The sequence below is a fragment of the Salvelinus fontinalis genome, unplaced genomic scaffold (assembly GCF_029448725.1).
Source record: "Salvelinus fontinalis isolate EN_2023a unplaced genomic scaffold, ASM2944872v1 scaffold_1362, whole genome shotgun sequence".
Taxonomy (NCBI): domain Eukaryota; kingdom Metazoa; phylum Chordata; class Actinopteri; order Salmoniformes; family Salmonidae; genus Salvelinus; species Salvelinus fontinalis.
This window is the reverse complement of record NW_026601571.1, coordinates 25,878-44,285: the sequence shown is the minus strand read 5'-3', so window position 1 is coordinate 44,285 and position 18,408 is coordinate 25,878. Positions and strand designations below refer to the sequence as shown.

Sequence of the window (18,408 nt, the reverse complement as noted above, 5' to 3'; positions counted from 1 at the left end):
CGGAGAGACCGTACTGTAGGCTGGGCTAGAGCAGAGAGACCGTACTGTAGGCTGGGCTAGAGCAGAGAGACCGTACTGTAGGCTGGGCTAGAGCAGAGAGACCGTACTGTAGGCTGGGCTAGAGCGGAGAGACCGTACTGTAGGCTGGGCTAGAGCGGAGAGACCGTACTGTAGGCTGGGCTAGAGCGGAGAGACCGTACTGTAGGCTGGGCTAGAGCGGAGAGACCGTACTGTAGGCTGGGCTAGAGCGGAGAGACCGTACTGTAGGCTGGGCTAGAGCGGAGAGACCGTACTGTAGGCTGGGCTAGAGCGGAGAGACCGTACTGTAGGCTGGGCTAGAGCAGAGAGACCGTACTGTAGGCTGGGCTAGAGCAGAGAGACCGTACTGTAGGCTGGGCAGACTCACTGGAAACCCTGCATGTTGTGGGCTCGCAGCAGGCTGTAGAAGTTGATTTGGGAGCTCTCCCCGGCCGTGCTGGCCAGCTCCTCCTTGCCCTCGCGGATCATGGTCCGCTTCAGGAGGCCGGAGCACTTCAGAGCCAGCTCCAGAGCATCCATCCAACAACGGCCTGGTGGAGAGGAGACAGGGGAGTTGACAGGCTACACTAGAGTCCTACACACGTACAGATAACCATTCCCACATGGAAGAACAGGAAACACATACAGATAACCACACCCACATGAAAGAACAGGAAACACGTACAGATAACCACACCCACATTGAAGAACAGAAAACACATACTGATAACCACACCCACATTGAAGAACAGGAAACACATACAGATGACCACACCCACATTGAAGAACAGGAAACACATACAGATAACCACACCCACATTGAAGAACAGGAAACACATACAGATGACCACACCCACATGGAAGAACAGGAAACACATACAGATGACCACACCCACATGGAAGAACAGGAAACACATACAGATGACCACACCCACATTGAAGAACAGGAAACACTTACATGCACACACAAACATGGCCACACTAACAGACACAGCACAGATTGCAGACACTAAAGCATTCAATCATAAACACATATTGGTGGGAAAAAACTATATTGAACAAATCTGAAAACACATCAGCGTCCTGTCTCTTACCGTCTGACTCAGAGGTGGCGCGGAAGATGAGGTGGCTGCCGGGTAATGGCTGTGTGATGGAACCCACCGCCTCTCCTTTAGGACCCTGACACACGGAGAGAGAGAGGGTTTGGTAAACATCCACTCTGGAACATTATACAACCACTATGGCACTGACAGCTATCAACAAGCCAAAGCCCATGGGAAGGTGTGTGTGTGTGTGTGTGTGTGTGTGTGTGTGTGTGCGTGCGTGCGTGCGTGCGTGCGTGTGTGCGTGTGTGCGTGTGTGCGTGTGTCCAGCTGAACATGACTCATCACATTCCCCAAGGGTGAAAGAATGGGTCCTGTTGGCAAGTCCCTTTGATGGCACTGATGTCCAGTTTGGCCGTCCAATAGGGAGGGTGCTTTGTTTAACAATCCCTTTATTGATTGGTTGGAGGGTCATTCATATGCCGTGCATGCATCCTAATGGCACCATACTCTGGTTCTTATTATGTAAATATTTCACGTTAAGGTCTACTACACCTGTTGTATTCGGCGCATGTGACAAATAAAATTTGACATTCCCTTTAAGTGCATTACTTTTGACTAGGGCCCATTGATGCCATTTGGGATAAACCCATAGTCCATTGTACAGTGGTAAGGGTGTGACATGTCGTGCCTACTAATGACAAAAGGTTCAGGGCAGGGTTCAACCAACTGGGGCCAGTGGGTGGTTTTATTTGGCCCCCCAAATTTTTTCCAACAATTTTTTTTAAATATTCTTTATTGTTGGACATAAAATACTGGAAATCAGCTCCAATTGATTTTTATTTTGGAAATCTGTTCTCAAGTATCCCCGTGCATTATATAGAGATGTGATCGTAAGCAAATGTAAGCAAGGTTTGAAATGATTATGATTTAGTTAAATATTATATCTGTTTGGGCTTCTAGCGGTCAATTTGCATTCTACTAATTATTAGTACTTATGTTCTGGCCCCCCGACCAGTCACTCAATAAGAAACCTGCCCACGGCTGAATCTAGTGGATGATCCCTGGTTTAGGGGGCACCGTTATACTGTCACTACTACCCTCACAACATATTTACATGGTAGATGAAACACTGAAGTGCTGTCGCTCCAACTGAGATTTCCACGGTGACAACGTCACACAGAGATGAACCTAATGTGATAAAGCAGGTAAAACGTGCAGCAATTATCATCTGGAATGTGCAGAACCTTCAGCTAGACAATCTACATGTTAATTGTGTGCATCATTATGTTAACATTCTTATTGACAGGGGAGGAAAGGGGGGAATATGGAATATTTAATTGTATTTAATTGAAATGAAAGACCCAGAACTTTGACCAGGATGTGACGGCTGAAGCGCATCTGGCTAATCAAAAGGTTTTATCTTGTGGTAATTGAATAGTCTTGAGTACCAGTCTCTTTAGCTAACAGTCCACTCCTTGCCATTGCCAAAAAGATTGGCCTTTCGGCAATCTCAGCGTTCAATATGCGCTGGATTTACAGCAGAGGTGCTCATAGATGGTTTAGTTGACAATGTCACGAAAACAATGTGCGCGTTTCAATGGGGCAGAAGTCCCACGTGGGGAATCCTAGGTGGCGTGTTTCAGCTTGTTCTTGATCTGTGAGTTGTTGAGATTCTGGATGGTCAGATAGCTAGCTACGATGACAAGAGGCTGCCGCGTGGGGAATCCTAGGTGGCGTGTTTCAGCTTGTTCTTGATCTGTGAGTTGTTGAGATTCTGGATGGTCAGATAGCTAGCTACGATGACAAGAGGCTGCCGCGTGGGGAATCCTAGGTGGCGTGTTTCAGCTTGTTCTTGATCTGTGAGTTGTTGAGATTCTGGATGGTCAGATAGCTAGCTACGATGACAAGAGGCTGCCACGTGGGGAATCCTAGGCGGCGTGTTTCAGCTTGTTCTTGATCTGTGAGTTGTTGATTCTGGATGATCAGATAGCTAGCTACGATGACAAGAGGCTGCCACGTGGGGAATCCTAGGTGGCGTGTTTCAGCTTGTTCTTGATCTGTGAGTTGTTGAGATTCTGGATGGTCAGATAGCTAGCTACGATGACAAGAGGCTGCCGCGTGGGGAATCCTAGGCGGCGTGTTTCAGCTTGTTCTTGATCTGTGAGTTGTTGAGATTCTGGATGGTCAGATAGCTAGCTACGATGACAAGAGGCTGCCGCGTGGGGAATCCTAGGTGGCGTGTTTCAGCTTGTTCTTGATCTGTGAGTTGTTGAGATTCTGGATGGTCAGATAGCTAGCTACGATGACAAGAGGCTGCCGCGTGGGGAATCCTAGGCGGCGTGTTTCAGCTTGTTCTTGAGACCACGTCTTGTTTTGAGGTGTGACTGATCTCATGGCAATGCTAATAGGGCACAAATGTGCTATCTAGCTAAACAACAACTGTAACAATATATATGAGACAAGTGCTCATTGTGCAAATGTATTTGTTTTCAATAAACACTGGAGCTGAAATATAGTTAACATGTTGTCAACAATCTAATCCAACCCGTCTGTTTTGCCCCATAGTTGTGCAGGCGTCCCTTTTGTTTCTAAACAACCAACCCCTCTATTGGTTGTTGGAAATAACAATATTTTCCATTAAAACATGTGGAGCTTCGAAAATAGAATTAGAATTTAGAACAAAGTCAAAAACAAACATTTAGCTGTGAGCTAGACAAGTTGTTGTACTAAGAAGTTTTGTGGTTGGAATGTATTTATTGTATGTATGTATTTAATTGGAGAATTTAGATGTGAGCTAGCAACTTTTGAAAGACTGGTTTTCTTTGGACAAACAAAATACGGTTGCTTGGCAACATGATACAAACTCGGATAGCTGTAAAAGGGATGGAATGAATGATTGAATGTTCACATGTGAAGATGGCAGAAGGGCCATGGAGTAGGGAGTGGATTAGATAAAGAGAGCGGTACTCAGGTTAGTCATTTAATGATGTCTGAACAAAAATGTACTTAGGCAGTATTATACCAGAGTATTATACCAGTGTGCAGACAGATTTATGTTTTTGTTCTACATTATCCTGTCTGATCCAGCATTTGGGACAAGGGGCTTTTATGGATGTGCACATACCACTCCATTAAATGAAATGATGTCTCCCTTACCTAAGGCCATTGTGCAGGTCTGACTAGAAACTCTATCGCTCTCCATCTTATCATCATTATTATCTGAAGTTGTGGAAGCCATCGCCCAACAGATCACCTTGAATTAGATGTTGTTTTTAAAGCGACTTTGAGACGCTGCTGTAATGAAAAGCTCTATATAAAATAAATGGACTATTATTATTACCTTGACTGCCCAGATGGACTGCTCCAGCGGGTGGAAGAGTTTGAAACAGAAGCCGTCCTTCTTTGAGGGTCTCTCGATGAGCTCACAGGCGTTGAGCAGCACCGTACCCACCCACTGGCCGTTCTTATGGGTCTTGTAGATGAGAAGAACCCCTGGCTTCAGCACACACCACAGCTTGGTCCAGCTCTTCAGAGTACCCCGGATCTGAGGTGCAGACACGTGGCCAAACACACACACTCAGACATAAAATACACCAAACATCATGTCTAATAAACTATGTTCAAATATCTATTTCACTTTTGAAAATTCTGGAGAAACTTCAATAGATTATAGCAGATTCTTATGGCTTTACAGTTTGTTGCGTGTACAGTAATATTAAAGTAATTGCAGCACATGGCCCACGCTGTGTACAGTCCAGAAACAAGAAGTAGGGCAAGTCGAACCTTGAGCCAGTCAGCCATGACAATAACAGAGGGGTCTGTGATGGTGCTGAGGAGCTCCTTGGTGGCTCTCTTCTTCTCTTCACGGTAGTTCTTCTTCTGTACCTGCAGGGGCCACACACAAACATCACGCTACAGTGTTTCCCCTAGCTGTACCTGCAGGGGCCACACACAAACATCACGCTACAGTGTTACCCCTAGCTGTACCTGCAGGGTCCACACAAAAACATCACGCTACAGTGTTACCCCTAGCTGTACCTGCAGGGGCCACACAAAAACATCACGCTACAGTGTTACCCCTAGCTGTACCTGCAGGGGCCACACACAAACATCATGCTACAGTGTTTCCCCTAGCTGTACCTGCAGGGGCCACATAAACATCATGCTACAGTGTTACCCCTAGCTGTACCTGCAGGGGCCACACATAAACATCATGCTACAGTGTTACCCCTAGCTGTACCTGCAGGGGCCACACACAAACATCATGCTACAGTGTTTCCCCTAGCTGTACCTGCAGGGGCCACATAAACATCATGCTACAGTGTTACCCCTAGCTGTACCTGCAGGGGCCACACATAAACATCATGCTACAGTGTTACCCCTAGCTGTACCTGCAGGGGCCACATAAACATCATGCTACAGTGTTACCCCTAGCTGTACCTGCAGGGGCCACATAAACATCATGCTACAGTGTTACCCCTAGCTGTACCTGCAGGGGCCACATAAACATCATGCTACAGTGTTACCCCTAGCTGTACCTGCAGGGGCCACACATAAACATCATGCTACAGTGTTACCCCTAGCTGTACCTGCAGGGGCCACATAAACATCATGCTACAGTGTTACCCCTAGCTGTACCTGCAGGGGCCACATAAACATCATGCTACAGTGTTTCCCTAGCTGTACCTGCAGGGGCCACACATAAACATCATGCTACAGTGTTACCCCTAGCTGTACCTGCAGGGGCCACATAAACATCATGCTACAGTGTTACCCCTAGCTGTACCTGCAGGGGCCACATAAACATCATGCTACAGTGTTACCCCTAGCTGTACCTGCAGGGGCCACATAAACATCACGCTACAGTGTTTCCCCTAGCTGTACCTGCAGGGGCCACATAAACATCATGCTACAGTGTTACCCCTAGCTGTACCTGCAGGGGCCACACACAAACATCATGCTACAGTGTTACCCCTAGCTGTACCTGCAGGGGCCACATAAACATCATGCTACAGTGTTACCCCTAGCTGTACCTGCAGGGGCCACACATAAACATCATGCTACAGTGTTACCCCTAGCTGTACCTGCAGGGGCCACATAAACATCATGCTACAGTGTTACCCCTAGCTGTACCTGCAGGGGCCACACATAAACATCATGCTACAGTGTTACCCCTAGCTGTACCTGCAGGGGCCACACAAAAACATCACGCTACAGTGTTTCCCCTAGCTGTACCTGCAGGGGCCACATAAACATCATGCTACAGTGTTACCCCTAGCTGTACCTGCAGGGGCCACACACAAACATCATGCTACAGTGTTTCCCCTAGCTGTACCTGCAGGGGCCACATAAACATCATGCTACAGTGTTTCCCTAGCTGTACCTGCAGGGGCCACATAAACATCATTCTACAGTGTTACCCCTAGCTGTACTGGCTGGTCTCTGCTGTTAGTCTCCCTACTTACCTTGAGCGACTCCTTCTTGGTGAGCTTGTTACCGGACGACGAGACATCCTTGTCGGAGCCATTGTAGAGCTTGGACTCTGACTGTGGAGACATGGAGGAGGAAGTGAGCTTATAGTCAGCTGGGAATGTCTCACTAGTACCCTTCTAACCTATGAGACAAACAGCTTCTGTTTCTGTTCACACTAGGACAGAAGTCTTACTGTATTACTGGATGTGATGAGCATGTGGGGAGCTGTCTGGACCAAAACGCAGAGCTGTCTGGCCCAAAACGCAGAGCTGTCTAGCCCAAACTGGGGAGCTGTCTGGCTCAAACTGGGGAGCTGTCTGGCTCAAACTGGGGAGCTGTCTGGCTCAAACTGGGGAGCTGTCTGGCTCAAACTGGGGCGCTGTCTGGCTCAAACTGGGGAGCTGTCTGGCTCAAAACGGAGAGCTGTCTGGCTCAAACTGGGGAGCTGTCTGGCTCAAAATGGGGTGGGTGGGTGCTACACATTGGCGGTTGGATGAGGTGAGTTACCCCTCTTACTATGTAAAGCACTTTGAGTCCCTGGGAAAACATTCCCATCCAATAGACTGCTCTATTAGAGTTGGCTGGGCGACACTCAAACTTTAGCACCAGTCAGATTGATTTACGCAATCATACTAGGTACACACACACTCATCTGGAGTCACCCTTGGTTTAAGACAACACCCTGCTTTTTTGGCTTCTGAAGTGAATCTCAATAAAGGAGCCTTGAGAGTATCCTGACACCTGGAAGACAACAGACCTCTAATACCACCATGATAACAGCCCCCAATGGAAGTCCTGCAATAGTAATAGCAGTCTCAGTTGAGGCTACCACGAACAACGCTGTGGGCCTTACCTTACGCCCTGCTCAGCCTGTCAAGCCCTTTGTTAAGTCCTGCGCTAGCTTGGCTAACTCTAACCAAGGAGCTGGATTCTACACAGGCATGACTCTTAGCTGAAGCCAGGGCCTAATAGAGTTCCATTAGCAGAGAGTAGATAGAGAGAGCAGGGTGAGAGCTTCATGAGGCAGGGCCACTTAACGGCTCAGAAAAAAACTGGTAGGTACAGGAGAGGGGGAGGGGGAGAGGAGAGTACTGGAGTAAACAGGAGGGGAGAAGACTGGAGTAAAGAGGAGAGGAGAAGACTGGAGTAAAGAGGAGAGGAGAGGACTGGAGTGAAGAGGAGAGGAGAAGACTGGAGTGAAGAGGAGAGGAGAAGACTGGAGTAAAGAGGAGAGGAGAGTACTGGAGTAAAGAGGAGAGGACTGGAGTAAACAGGAGGGGAGAAGACTGGAGTAAAGAGGAGAGGAGAAGACTAGAGTAAAGAGGAGAGGAGAGTACTGGAGTAAACAGGAGAGGAGAAGACTGGAGTAAAGAGGAGAGGAGAGTACTGGAGTAAACAGGAGAGGAGAAGACTGGAGTAAAGAGGAGAGGACTGGAGTGAAGAGGAGAGGAGAAGACTGGAGTGAAGAAGACTGGAGTAAAGAGGAAAGAGCAGAGGACTGGAGTAAAGAGGAGAAGACTGGAGTAAAGAGGAGGGGAGGTGACGAGAGGAGAGCAGAGGACTGGAGTAAAGAGGAGAGGACTGGAGTAAAGAGGAGAGGACTGGAGTAAAGAGCAGAGGACTGGAGTAAAGAGCAGAGTACTGGAGTAAAGAGGAGAGGACTGGAGTAAAGAGCAGAGGACTGGAGTAAAGAGGAGAGTACTGGAGTAAAGAGGAGAGCAGAGGACTGGAGTAAAGAGGAGAGTACTGGAGTAAAGAGGAGAGGGTTGACATAAAGAGGAGAGGACTGTGGTAAAGAGGAGAGGACTGGAGTAAAGAGCAGAGTACTGGAGTAAAGAGCAGAGTACTGGAGTAAAGAGGAGAGTACTGGAGTAAAGAGGAGAGTACTGGAGTAAAGAGCAGAGTACTGGAGTAAAGAGGAGAGTACTGGAGTAAAGAGGAGAGGACTGACATAAATAGGAGAGGACTGGAGTAAAGAGCAGAGGACTGGAGTAAAGAGCAGGGGACTGGAGTAAAGAAGAGAGGACTGGAGTAAAGAGGAGAGGACTGGAGTAAAGAGGAGAGCAGAGGCCTTGAGTAAAGAGGAGAGGACTGACGTAAAGAGGAGAGGACTGACGTAAAGAGGAGAGGACTGACGTAAAGAGGAGAGGACTGGAGTAAAGAGGAGACGACTGGAGTAAAGAGGAGAGGACTGGAGTAAAGAGGAGAGGACTGGAGTAAAGAGCAGAGGACTGGAGTAAAGAGGAGAGGACTGGAGTAAAGAGGAGAGCAGAGGACTGGAGTAAAGAGGAGAGGACTAGAGTAAAGAGCAGAGGACTGGAGTAAAGAGCAGAGGACTGGAGTAAAGAGCAGAGGACTGGAGTAAAGAGCAGAGGACTGGAGTAAAAAGCAGAGGACTGGAGTAAAGAGCAGAGGACTGGAGTAAAGAGCAGGGGACTGGAGTAAAGAAGAGAGGACTGGAGTAAAGAGGAGAGGACTGGAGTAAAGAGGAGAGCAGAGGCCTTGAGTAAAGAGGAGAGTACTGGAGTAAAGAGGAGAGGACTGGAGTAAAGAGGAGAGGACTGGAGTAAAGAGGAGAGGACTGGAGTAAAGAGGAGAGTACTGGAGTAAAGAGGAGAGGACTGGAGTAAAGAGGAGAGTACTGGAGTAAAGAGGAGAGGACTGACGTAAAGAGGAGAGGACTGGAGTAAAGAGGAGAGGACTGGAGTAAAGAGGAGAGGACTGGAGTAAAGAGGAGAGGACTGAAGTAAAGAGGAGAGCAGAGGACTGGAGTAAAGAGGAGAGGACTGGAGTAAAGAGCAGAGGACTGGAGTAAAGAGCAGAGGACTGGAGTAAAGAGCAGAGGACTGGAGTAAAAAGCAGAGGACTGGAGTAAAGAGGAGAGGACTGGAGTAAAGAGGAGAGGACTGGAGTAAAGAGGAGAGGACTGGAGTAAAGAGGAGAGGACTGGAGTAAAGAGGAGAGGACTGGAGTAAAGAGGAGAGGACTGGAGTAAAGAGGAGAGGACTGGAGTAAAGAGGAGAGGACTGGAGTAAAGAGGACAAACTATTCTAACACCTACCATCCAAACTAAATTCAACAGCAGTGCCTAACATTGACTGATTGGTCTGCTGATTTTCTTTTTAGTCTGAACTCACTTGAAAATAAGAACAGGAAATGCTTGAGGAAATTGAAAATGTTGAGGACTACCTTGATTAGGTACTGTTTTAAGAAGGTGGGACGTGCCACTGCAGGTTCTGAAGACTAAAAATCAACCAACATTTTTTTTTTTTTAAGTGATGCAAAGTTTTCAGTGGAGGTGGAATTACACTGAGGACAGTGAAGAACCACCAAAACATTGTCTCAGTTGATAGCTTTGAAGATCGTGACACAGCAAGTCTTTCAACTAGTCAAACTTCTTTGCATTTGTATCTAGTCACCCTTGTCAGCGGCATTTGATTAGCCTACGTGGGGTGCTCATAATGTGAATGGTGCATCTAAAGCCAAGCACTTCAGCTGGCTAAATCAACATGGTGTCCTGAGACATCTTAACTCTGGAGAGGTCCAGCGCTAGAATCCACAGAGATGAAGCCACTATAGTAATATTCACCTGGTCCTCAGACATCTCCTTCATAACATCCAAAATAAGGAGATATACTGAACTTAGTTCATCTCATTCCTAGTTTGAGATATGCACAATGTAAACCTTTTTCTGGCTGGTGTATTTGTTTTGTTACTGTCCTGTGTTGTGGTTGTCTATAGGCATGTCTGTATTTATGTATATATTTATGCTGTCACTGTTTTATTATTGGAAAAACATTACAGCCACTGCCTATGGAACAAATATACCGCTGTAGTGTGGGTTGAAATCCAGCCACTGCTATTTCAGCACACTCCTCTCTTTCTCTCTCCTATTCAATGGAATCCACCAACCAGGATTTGTAGAAAACCTTGGATGTTTGGGAAAGTAAGCAGAATTGTGCAACCCTAGGCCTTAGTTCTCATTGGAAGTTGAACAGTGGGTTCTGTTGAGGCCTAGTCTGGAATGGTTGTGTTTGATGACGGTTTGATGCACATGTGATTAATAATGAATGAAGCTCACAGCCGTGGCGAGGTTGTAGTTGTTGGCTTGTTCTTTTACAGTAACTCCCTTACTCTCTGGTCTCATTAACACTATGTCTTTCACACTGAAATGGGGTTTCATCAGCAGCCTCCCTTCCTACTCTCCCCTCCTCTCCTACTTGCTCATAAAGAGTTGATGGTAAAGCATGAGGCTTTAATGGTTGGGGACTTTGGCCAAAGAAATAAAGTCGATTTCAAAAGTTTCTGCTTCAGAGTGAGTGGATGGGTATGTTTTCTGACCTTGTACATCCTGTAAAGAGAGAAAGGAGAGGAGAGCTGTGAGAGGAGAGGAAGTTTGGGGTGTATTTTTGGACCGTACCTTGCTCTTGGATATGGAGTGAGAGGAGTCCTCTTTCGGAGGCAGGGAATCTTCTTTCCCCCGGTCGAAACCTGAAGAGAGAAACCAATCAGCCCAAACGTCATCCATGTGTCCCTGAGGCACTGAAATGGTGGAGGGTGAAGTTGCCCCTAGACGCTGATCTTGGGTCAGTTTTGCATTTCCCCCACTAATGGTTAAGGTTCGGATTGGGGAAGGGGAAGCTGATCCTAGATCTGTACCTAGGGGAAACTTTACCCCAGAGCCACCTAACACCGTCCGTCAGCAAGGTCAGACTAAATGGAGAGTACTTTCCAGCAAGCCAACCACAGCTGAGCTCCCCCTTTAAAATCCCAGTGGCTGTTGTGAGAGAACAGCAGCAGTCCCCTGTGTACAGGCCCTGCTCTTTACCAGAAGCCTCCAGTCCCTCTGAATATTTAATGGCCAGTGCCTCCATCGTCACAGCCCATTTTGAAATGAGCGCAAAGTCAGGAAGGACAGACACAGAGGCACACAGCTATAGATTGATAATATCATTTGGATTAGTGATGCGGGAAAAAAATGTTTAGTTACAAATCACAATATTACTTTTGGATGATATATCAACATTTGACTCAAAGTAGCGCGACTGTAGGAAGACTGTTTTTCATCCTATAGCTTGTTCTCCATCTTCTTTTGAAATAGTGAGCCAACATGTTTTCAGCACTTCTATTTCCCTGACCAATCGAAACTCATTTTCTCATGCTCTCGCTCGTCTCTGCAGCAGACATAAGGTGAGCAATATGTTTGGAATATCAAATCGATGTAAAATCACAGTATCGAATCACACTACATATAAAATCACAATACATGTACACTACCGGTCAAAACTTTTAGAACACCTACTCATTCAAGGGTTTTTCTTTATTTTTGAAAACTATTTTCTACATTGTAGAATAATAGTGAAGACATCAAAACTATGAAATAACACATATGGAATCATGTAGTAACCAAAAAATGGTTAAACAAATCAAAATACATTTTATTTTTGAGATTCTTCAAATAGCCACACTTTTGGCATTCTCTCAACCAGCTTCACCTGGAATGCTTTTCCACAGTCTTGAAGCAATTCCCACATATGCTGAGCACTTGTTGGCTGCTTTTCCTTCACTCTGCGGTCCGACTAATCCCAAACCATCTCAATTTCGTTGAGGTCGGGGATTGTGGAGGCCAGGTCATCTGATGCAGCACTGTATCACTCTCCTTCTTGGTAAAATAGCCCTTAACCAGCCTGGAGGTGTGTTTTGGGTCATTGTCCTGTTGAAAAACAAATGATAGTCCCACTATGCGCAAACCAGATGGGATGGCGATCCCCACACCTCATTAAGGCTTTACGTTGGGAAATTCACATGCAGAGATCATCCATTCATCCACACCGAATCTCACAAAGACACAGCAGTTGAAACCAAAAAGCTCCAATTTGGACTCATCAGACCAAAGGACAAATTTCCACCGTTCTAATTTCCATTGCTAGTGTTTCCTGGCCCAATCAAGTCTCTTCTTCTTATTGGTGTTCTTTAGTAGTGGTTTCTTTGCAGCAATTCGATCAAGAATGCCTGATTCACACAGTCTCCTCTGAACAGTTGATGTTGAGAAGTGTCTGTTACTTGAACTCTGTGAAGCATTTATTTGGGCTGCAATTTCTTAGGCTGGTAACTAATGAACTTATCCTCTGCAGCAGAGGTAACTCTGTGTCTACCATTCCTATGGCAGTCCTCCTGAGAGCCAGTTTCATCTAGCGCTTGATGGTTTTTGCGAGTGCACTTGAAGAAACTGACAAAGTTCTTGAAATTTCCCGTATTGACTGACCTTCATGTCTCAAAGTAATGCTGGACTGTCGTTTCTCTTCGCTTATTTGAGCTGTTCTTGCCATAATATGGACTTGGTCTTATACCAAATAGGGCTATCTTCTGTATACCCCCCTACCTTGTCACAACACAACTGATTGGCTCAAACGTATTAAAAAGGAAATAAATTACACAAATCAACTTTTAAGAAGGCACACCTGTTAATTGAAATGCATTCCAGGTGATTACCTCATGAAGCTGGTTGAGAGAATGCCAAGAGTATGCAAAGCTGTCATCAAGGCAAAGGGTGGCTACTTTGAAGAATCTCAAATATAAAATATATTTTGCTTTGTTTAACACTTTTTTGGTTACCACATGATTCCATATGTGTTATTTCATAGTTCTGATGTCTTCACTATTACTCTACAATGTAGAAAACAGTAAAAAAAAAAATTATAATAATAAAAAATAAAAAAATTACTTTGAATAAGTAGGTGTTCTCGACCCTTGGACCGGTAGTGTATTTGCACATAAGTATCAAATCAAATACAATTGGTGTAGACTTTACAGTGAAATACTTGCTCACGAACCTTTCCCGAAGTTGCAGAGTTAAAAAATGTGAATAATAATAAAGAAATACACAAGAATGGAGCTATATACAGGGAGTACCAGTACAATATCAATGTGAAGCTATACACAGGGAGTACCGGTACCAGATCAATGTGGAGCTATATACAGGGAGTACCAGTACCAGATCAATGTGGAGCTATATACAGGGAGTACCAGTACCAGATCAATGTGGAGCTATATACAGGGAGTACCAGATCAATGTGGAGCTATATACAGGGAGTACCAGATCAATGTGGAGCTATATACATGGAGTACCAGTACCAGATCAATGTGGAGCTATATACATGGAGTACCAGTACCAGATCAATGTGGAGCTATATACAGGGAGTACCAGATCAATGTGGAGCTATATACAGGGAGTACCAGATCAATGTGGAGCTATACACAGGGAGTACCAGTACCAGATCAATATGGAGCTATATACAGGGAGTACCAATACCAGATCAATGTGGAGCTATATACAGGGAGTACCAGTACCAGATCAATGTGGAGCTATACACAGGGAGGACCAGTACCAGATCAATGTGAAGCTATATACAGGGAGTACCAGATCAATGTGGTGCTATATACAGGGAGTACCAGATCAATGTGGAGCTATAAACAGGGTGTACCAGATCAATGTGGAGCTATACACAGGGAGGACCAGTACCAGATCAATGTGGAGCTATATACAGGAAGTACCAGATCAATGTGGAGCTATATACAGGAAGTACCAGTACCAGATCAATGTGGAGCTATATACAGGGAGTACCAGATCAATGTGGAGCTATATACAGGGAGTACCAGATCAATGTGGTGCTATATACAGGGAGTACCAGATCAATGTGGAGCTATATACAGGAAGTACCAGTACCAGATCAATGTGGAGCTATATACAGGGAGTACCAGATCAATGTGGAGCTATATACAGGGAGTACCAGTACCAGATCAATGTGGAGCTATATACAGATAGTACCAGTACCAGATCAATGTTGAGCTATATACAGGGAGTACCAGTACCAGATCAATGTGGAACTATATACAGGGAGTACCAGTACCAGATCAATGTGGAGCTATATACAGGGAGTACCAGTACCAGATCAATGTGGAGCTATATACAGGGAGTACCAGTACCAGATCAATGTGGAGCTATATACAGGGAGTACCAGTACCAGATCAATGTAGAGCTATATACAGGGAGTACCAGTACCAGATCAATGTGGAGCTATATACAGGGAGTACCAGTACCAGATCAATGTGGAGCTATATACAGGGAGTACCAGTACCAGATCAATGTGGAGCTATATACAGGGAGTACCAGTACCAGATCAATGTGGATCTATACACAGAGAGTACCAGTACCAGATCAATATGGATCTATACACAGAGAGTACCAGTACCAGATCAATGTGGATCTATACACAGAGAGTACCAGTACCAGATCAATATGGATCTATACACAGAGAGTACCAGTACCAGATCAATATGGATCTATACACAGAGAGTACCAGTACCAGATCAATGTGGAGCTATATACAGGGAGTACCAGTACCAGATCAATGTGGAGCTATATACAGGGAGTACCAGTACCAGATCAATGTGGAGCTATATACAGGGAGTACCAGTACCAGATCAATGTGGGTTATATACAGGGAGTACCAGATCAATGTGGGGCTATATACAGGGAGTACCAGATCAATGTGCAGATGTAGGAGATATTTGGTTTAGTGATAACATTGTATCGGGAGGTCAGTTCCCAGCCCTAGTTTGGTTTAATGAGTCAGATAGTCCGGCTAAGTCCCAAATCACACCCTATTCCCTACACACTATATACAGGGTACCAGATGTTAGGATGCAGATGGACCACACAGCGACATGACGCCCACAGGAGACAGGCTTCACCAAATCCACAAGTTACATTGGCATATGGAAAGTTACTGCACTTTCAGAGATGTATTTCTCTGTCAGGGGCTGAACACCTGGCCCTGATAATAGAACCTTATAGCCCACTAATTCTAATCCAGGTTCCTCATGTCTAAATGCTCCCACTAAGATGAAAGTAGGGGAAGTTCAATCACCTGCATGTTGCACAGCATGGGAGCTTGTGAATAATTCATTAGGACTGCGTCCCAAATTCTCTTTATGGCCCATATGACTCTGGTAAAATGTAGTGCACTATATAGGGAGTAGGGATGCATCCTAGATCTCAGCAGTCTGAAAAGCAGATCAGTATGACAGCTGTCTTAAAGTGTTGTTTCTGATTCACTGGTGAGATTGACAACATCTGATAGAAAATGAGCTGTGATTGACACAGCCCCCTGGTGCCAACCTCTCACACACACACACACACACACACACACACACACACACACACACACACACACACACACACACACACACACACACACACACACACAGAAAGAGAGAGAGAAATAGGACCTTGTCTGTGCCAAAGCAGATTGCCATATCACTAACAGGAGGAACATTGCCACTGAGTCAGAGAGGACGTTCTCTATCTGCTGTTCTCACTGCAGCCATTAAGAGACAGGACTATGAGAGATATCCAAGGTTAAGCTGCTCAAACAACCAGCCTGGATCCAAACAGTGCATAGATCAACGTCAACATCTGATCTGAGATCTGACATGAACAGATTCTGTCGAACTAGACAGGTCCTCTCTTCAGGGATTTATCGCTAAATGCCTTTCGGTTGACAAACTTCAAACTAAGGGGATAATTAAGTAGTCAATCCGTTACTCTGTGAAAAGGTCCATTAGTGAGAAATTCTAAAGCTTTTAAAGATGGACTGCAGCGATGGAGATAATCATTCATAGCATACTGTAGTCCCGGGCTGGAAAGCAGCAGGGTATGACAACTACCGCTCAATGCTATATATTACATTTTACGAGGAGAGATTTACTGCTCGTTCTGATCTTTCCACCACTGTATTACAAGGATAAATCAGTATGGTAACAAGCTTCAAATCATTCGGCTGGCTCCAGCACGAAGCAGCTCTCCTGCTTTAAAACAAACAGAGACAGGGCCTCTGTCTTAATCTGTGTCAAATTAATGCCCGCTGTAAAACACACCTTACGTCATTAACAAGTGGAGAAGGGACACGTTGAGCATCAGAGGCCAATGCTCTGGTATGGATTCTACTCATAACCATCAATACCATGAATATAAATGACTGAAGACGATTCACAGATTACCAATTCTATTAGACATAAGGGCATATGACATGTCTCCTGAGATCTGCCACCACAACCACTTCAACATACGCAGCACAATCAAGAGTTACTATTGAGGGTTGTCAACAATTACAATATACAATAGGTCTATGAAATAGAATGATTATTACAAGATTGATCGTCTCACAAGCACAATCAAATGCTGCCTTTGGGTTTCAAAAACAACACGTTGTGTAATATATATGTATGTTTTAAACAACACGTTGTGTAATATATATGTATGTTTTAAACAACACGTTATGTAATATATATGTATGTTTTAAACAACACGTTGTGTAATATATGTATGTTTTAAACTACACGTTATGTAATATATATGTATGTTTTAAACAACACGTTGTGTAATATATATGTATGTTTTAAACAACACGTTGTGTAATATATATGTATGTTTTAAACAACACGTTGTGTAATATATATGTATGTTTTAAACAACACGTTGTGTAATATATATGTATGTTTAAACAACACGTTGTGTAATATATGTATGTTTTAAACTACACGTTATGTAATATATATGTATGTTTTAAACAACATGTTGTGTAATATATGTATGTTTTAAACTAGACGTTATGTAATATATATGTATGTTTTAAACAACACGTTGTGTAATATATGTATGTTTTAAACAACACGTTGTGTAATATATATGTATGTTTTAAACAACACGTTGTGTAATATATATGTATGTTTTAAACAACACGTTGTGTAATATATATGTATGTTTTAAACAACACGTTGTGTAATATATATGTATGTTTTAAACAACACGTTGTGTAATATATATGTATGTTTTAAACAACACGTTGTGTAATATATATGTATCTTTTAAACAACACGTTGTGTAATATATGTATGTTTTAAACAACACGTTGTGTAATATATATGTATGTTTTAAACAACACGTTGTGTAATATATGTATGTTTTAAACAACACGTTGTGTAATATATATGTATGTTTTAAACAACACGTTGTGTAATATATATGTATGTTTTAAACAACACGTTGTGTAATATATATGTATGTTTTAAACAACACGTTATGTAATATATATGTATGTTTTAAACAACACGTCTCGTTTTGTGGAGATCTGAGGACAATGTCGTGGGATGAAATGACGACAGACTGGAGAGGCGCGCTTGAGAGGCTCCTCCAGGCCACACACATCCTCAGAACACACTCAACAAGCTCATCTCCATGGAGACAAGGTAGATAAGTGGCCCCAAGTGCACTTAGAAGGACCCTTCCTATTTCCAATATATGGTCTAGGGCACTAGGGTTGGGTCGGGGGAAACACTCAGTGAGACTCTCCAGGGTTTGTCTCCTCCATCTTCAAAAAGGCAATTGGTTATGCAACGAACACCATCTCATTACCAAAACCTAAACAAAGGGGAGAGAGATGCGTCTAGGCTTGAAGGAGAGGCTCTTGGGTAATCAGGCTACTCAAAGCCTATTCACTGCTATCTTGTGCAGACAGACAGTTCTCACACACACAGACACACACAGACACAGACACAGACACAGACACAGACACAGACACAGACACAGACACACACACACACACACACACACAGACACAGACACAGACACACACACACACACACACACACACACACACACACACAGCTAGCATTGTCGAGCGTCTACCGGCCGAGAGTAATCAGCACCTCTGAACAGAGTGCCGGTCGTAACTTGCAAACATGAGTGCAAACCGAATCTACATTTAGAAGCGGGCCAAAAATGCCGGCAGTCAGTCGCCAACGGCTGGTA

General features: G+C 44.5%; 1 protein-coding gene across 1 annotated transcript; it reads right to left on the bottom strand.

The window, feature by feature from the left end:
- Positions 1–387: 387 nt before the first annotated feature.
- Positions 388–11,397, bottom strand: LOC129849080 (oxysterol-binding protein-related protein 8-like). The gene is made up of 6 exons (XM_055916126.1): positions 10,957–11,397; positions 6,530–6,610; positions 4,848–4,949; positions 4,405–4,608; positions 1,113–1,197; positions 388–569 (listed from the first exon to the last, which is right to left on the bottom strand). Exons 1-6 carry the CDS (start codon positions 11,062–11,064, stop codon positions 403–405), a joined length of 747 nt encoding a protein of 248 aa, XP_055772101.1. The 5' UTR covers positions 11,065–11,397; the 3' UTR covers positions 388–402.
- Positions 11,398–18,408: the final 7,011 nt, after the last annotated feature.

Bases quoted from the DNA above. Each gene is read 5' to 3' on its own strand.
- LOC129849080 (XM_055916126.1), bottom strand. From the start codon at position 11,064: ATGGATGACGTTTGGGCTGATTGGTTTCTCTCTTCAGGTTTCGACCGG. The intron at 6,611-10,956 runs GTACGGTCCAAA...ATGTCTCCACAG, and splicing joins ACTCCATATCCAAGAGCAAG to TCAGAGTCCAAGCTCTACAA. The intron at 4,950-6,529 runs GTAAGTAGGGAG...TGGCCCCTGCAG, and splicing joins CCAAGAAGGAGTCGCTCAAG to GTACAGAAGAAGAACTACCG.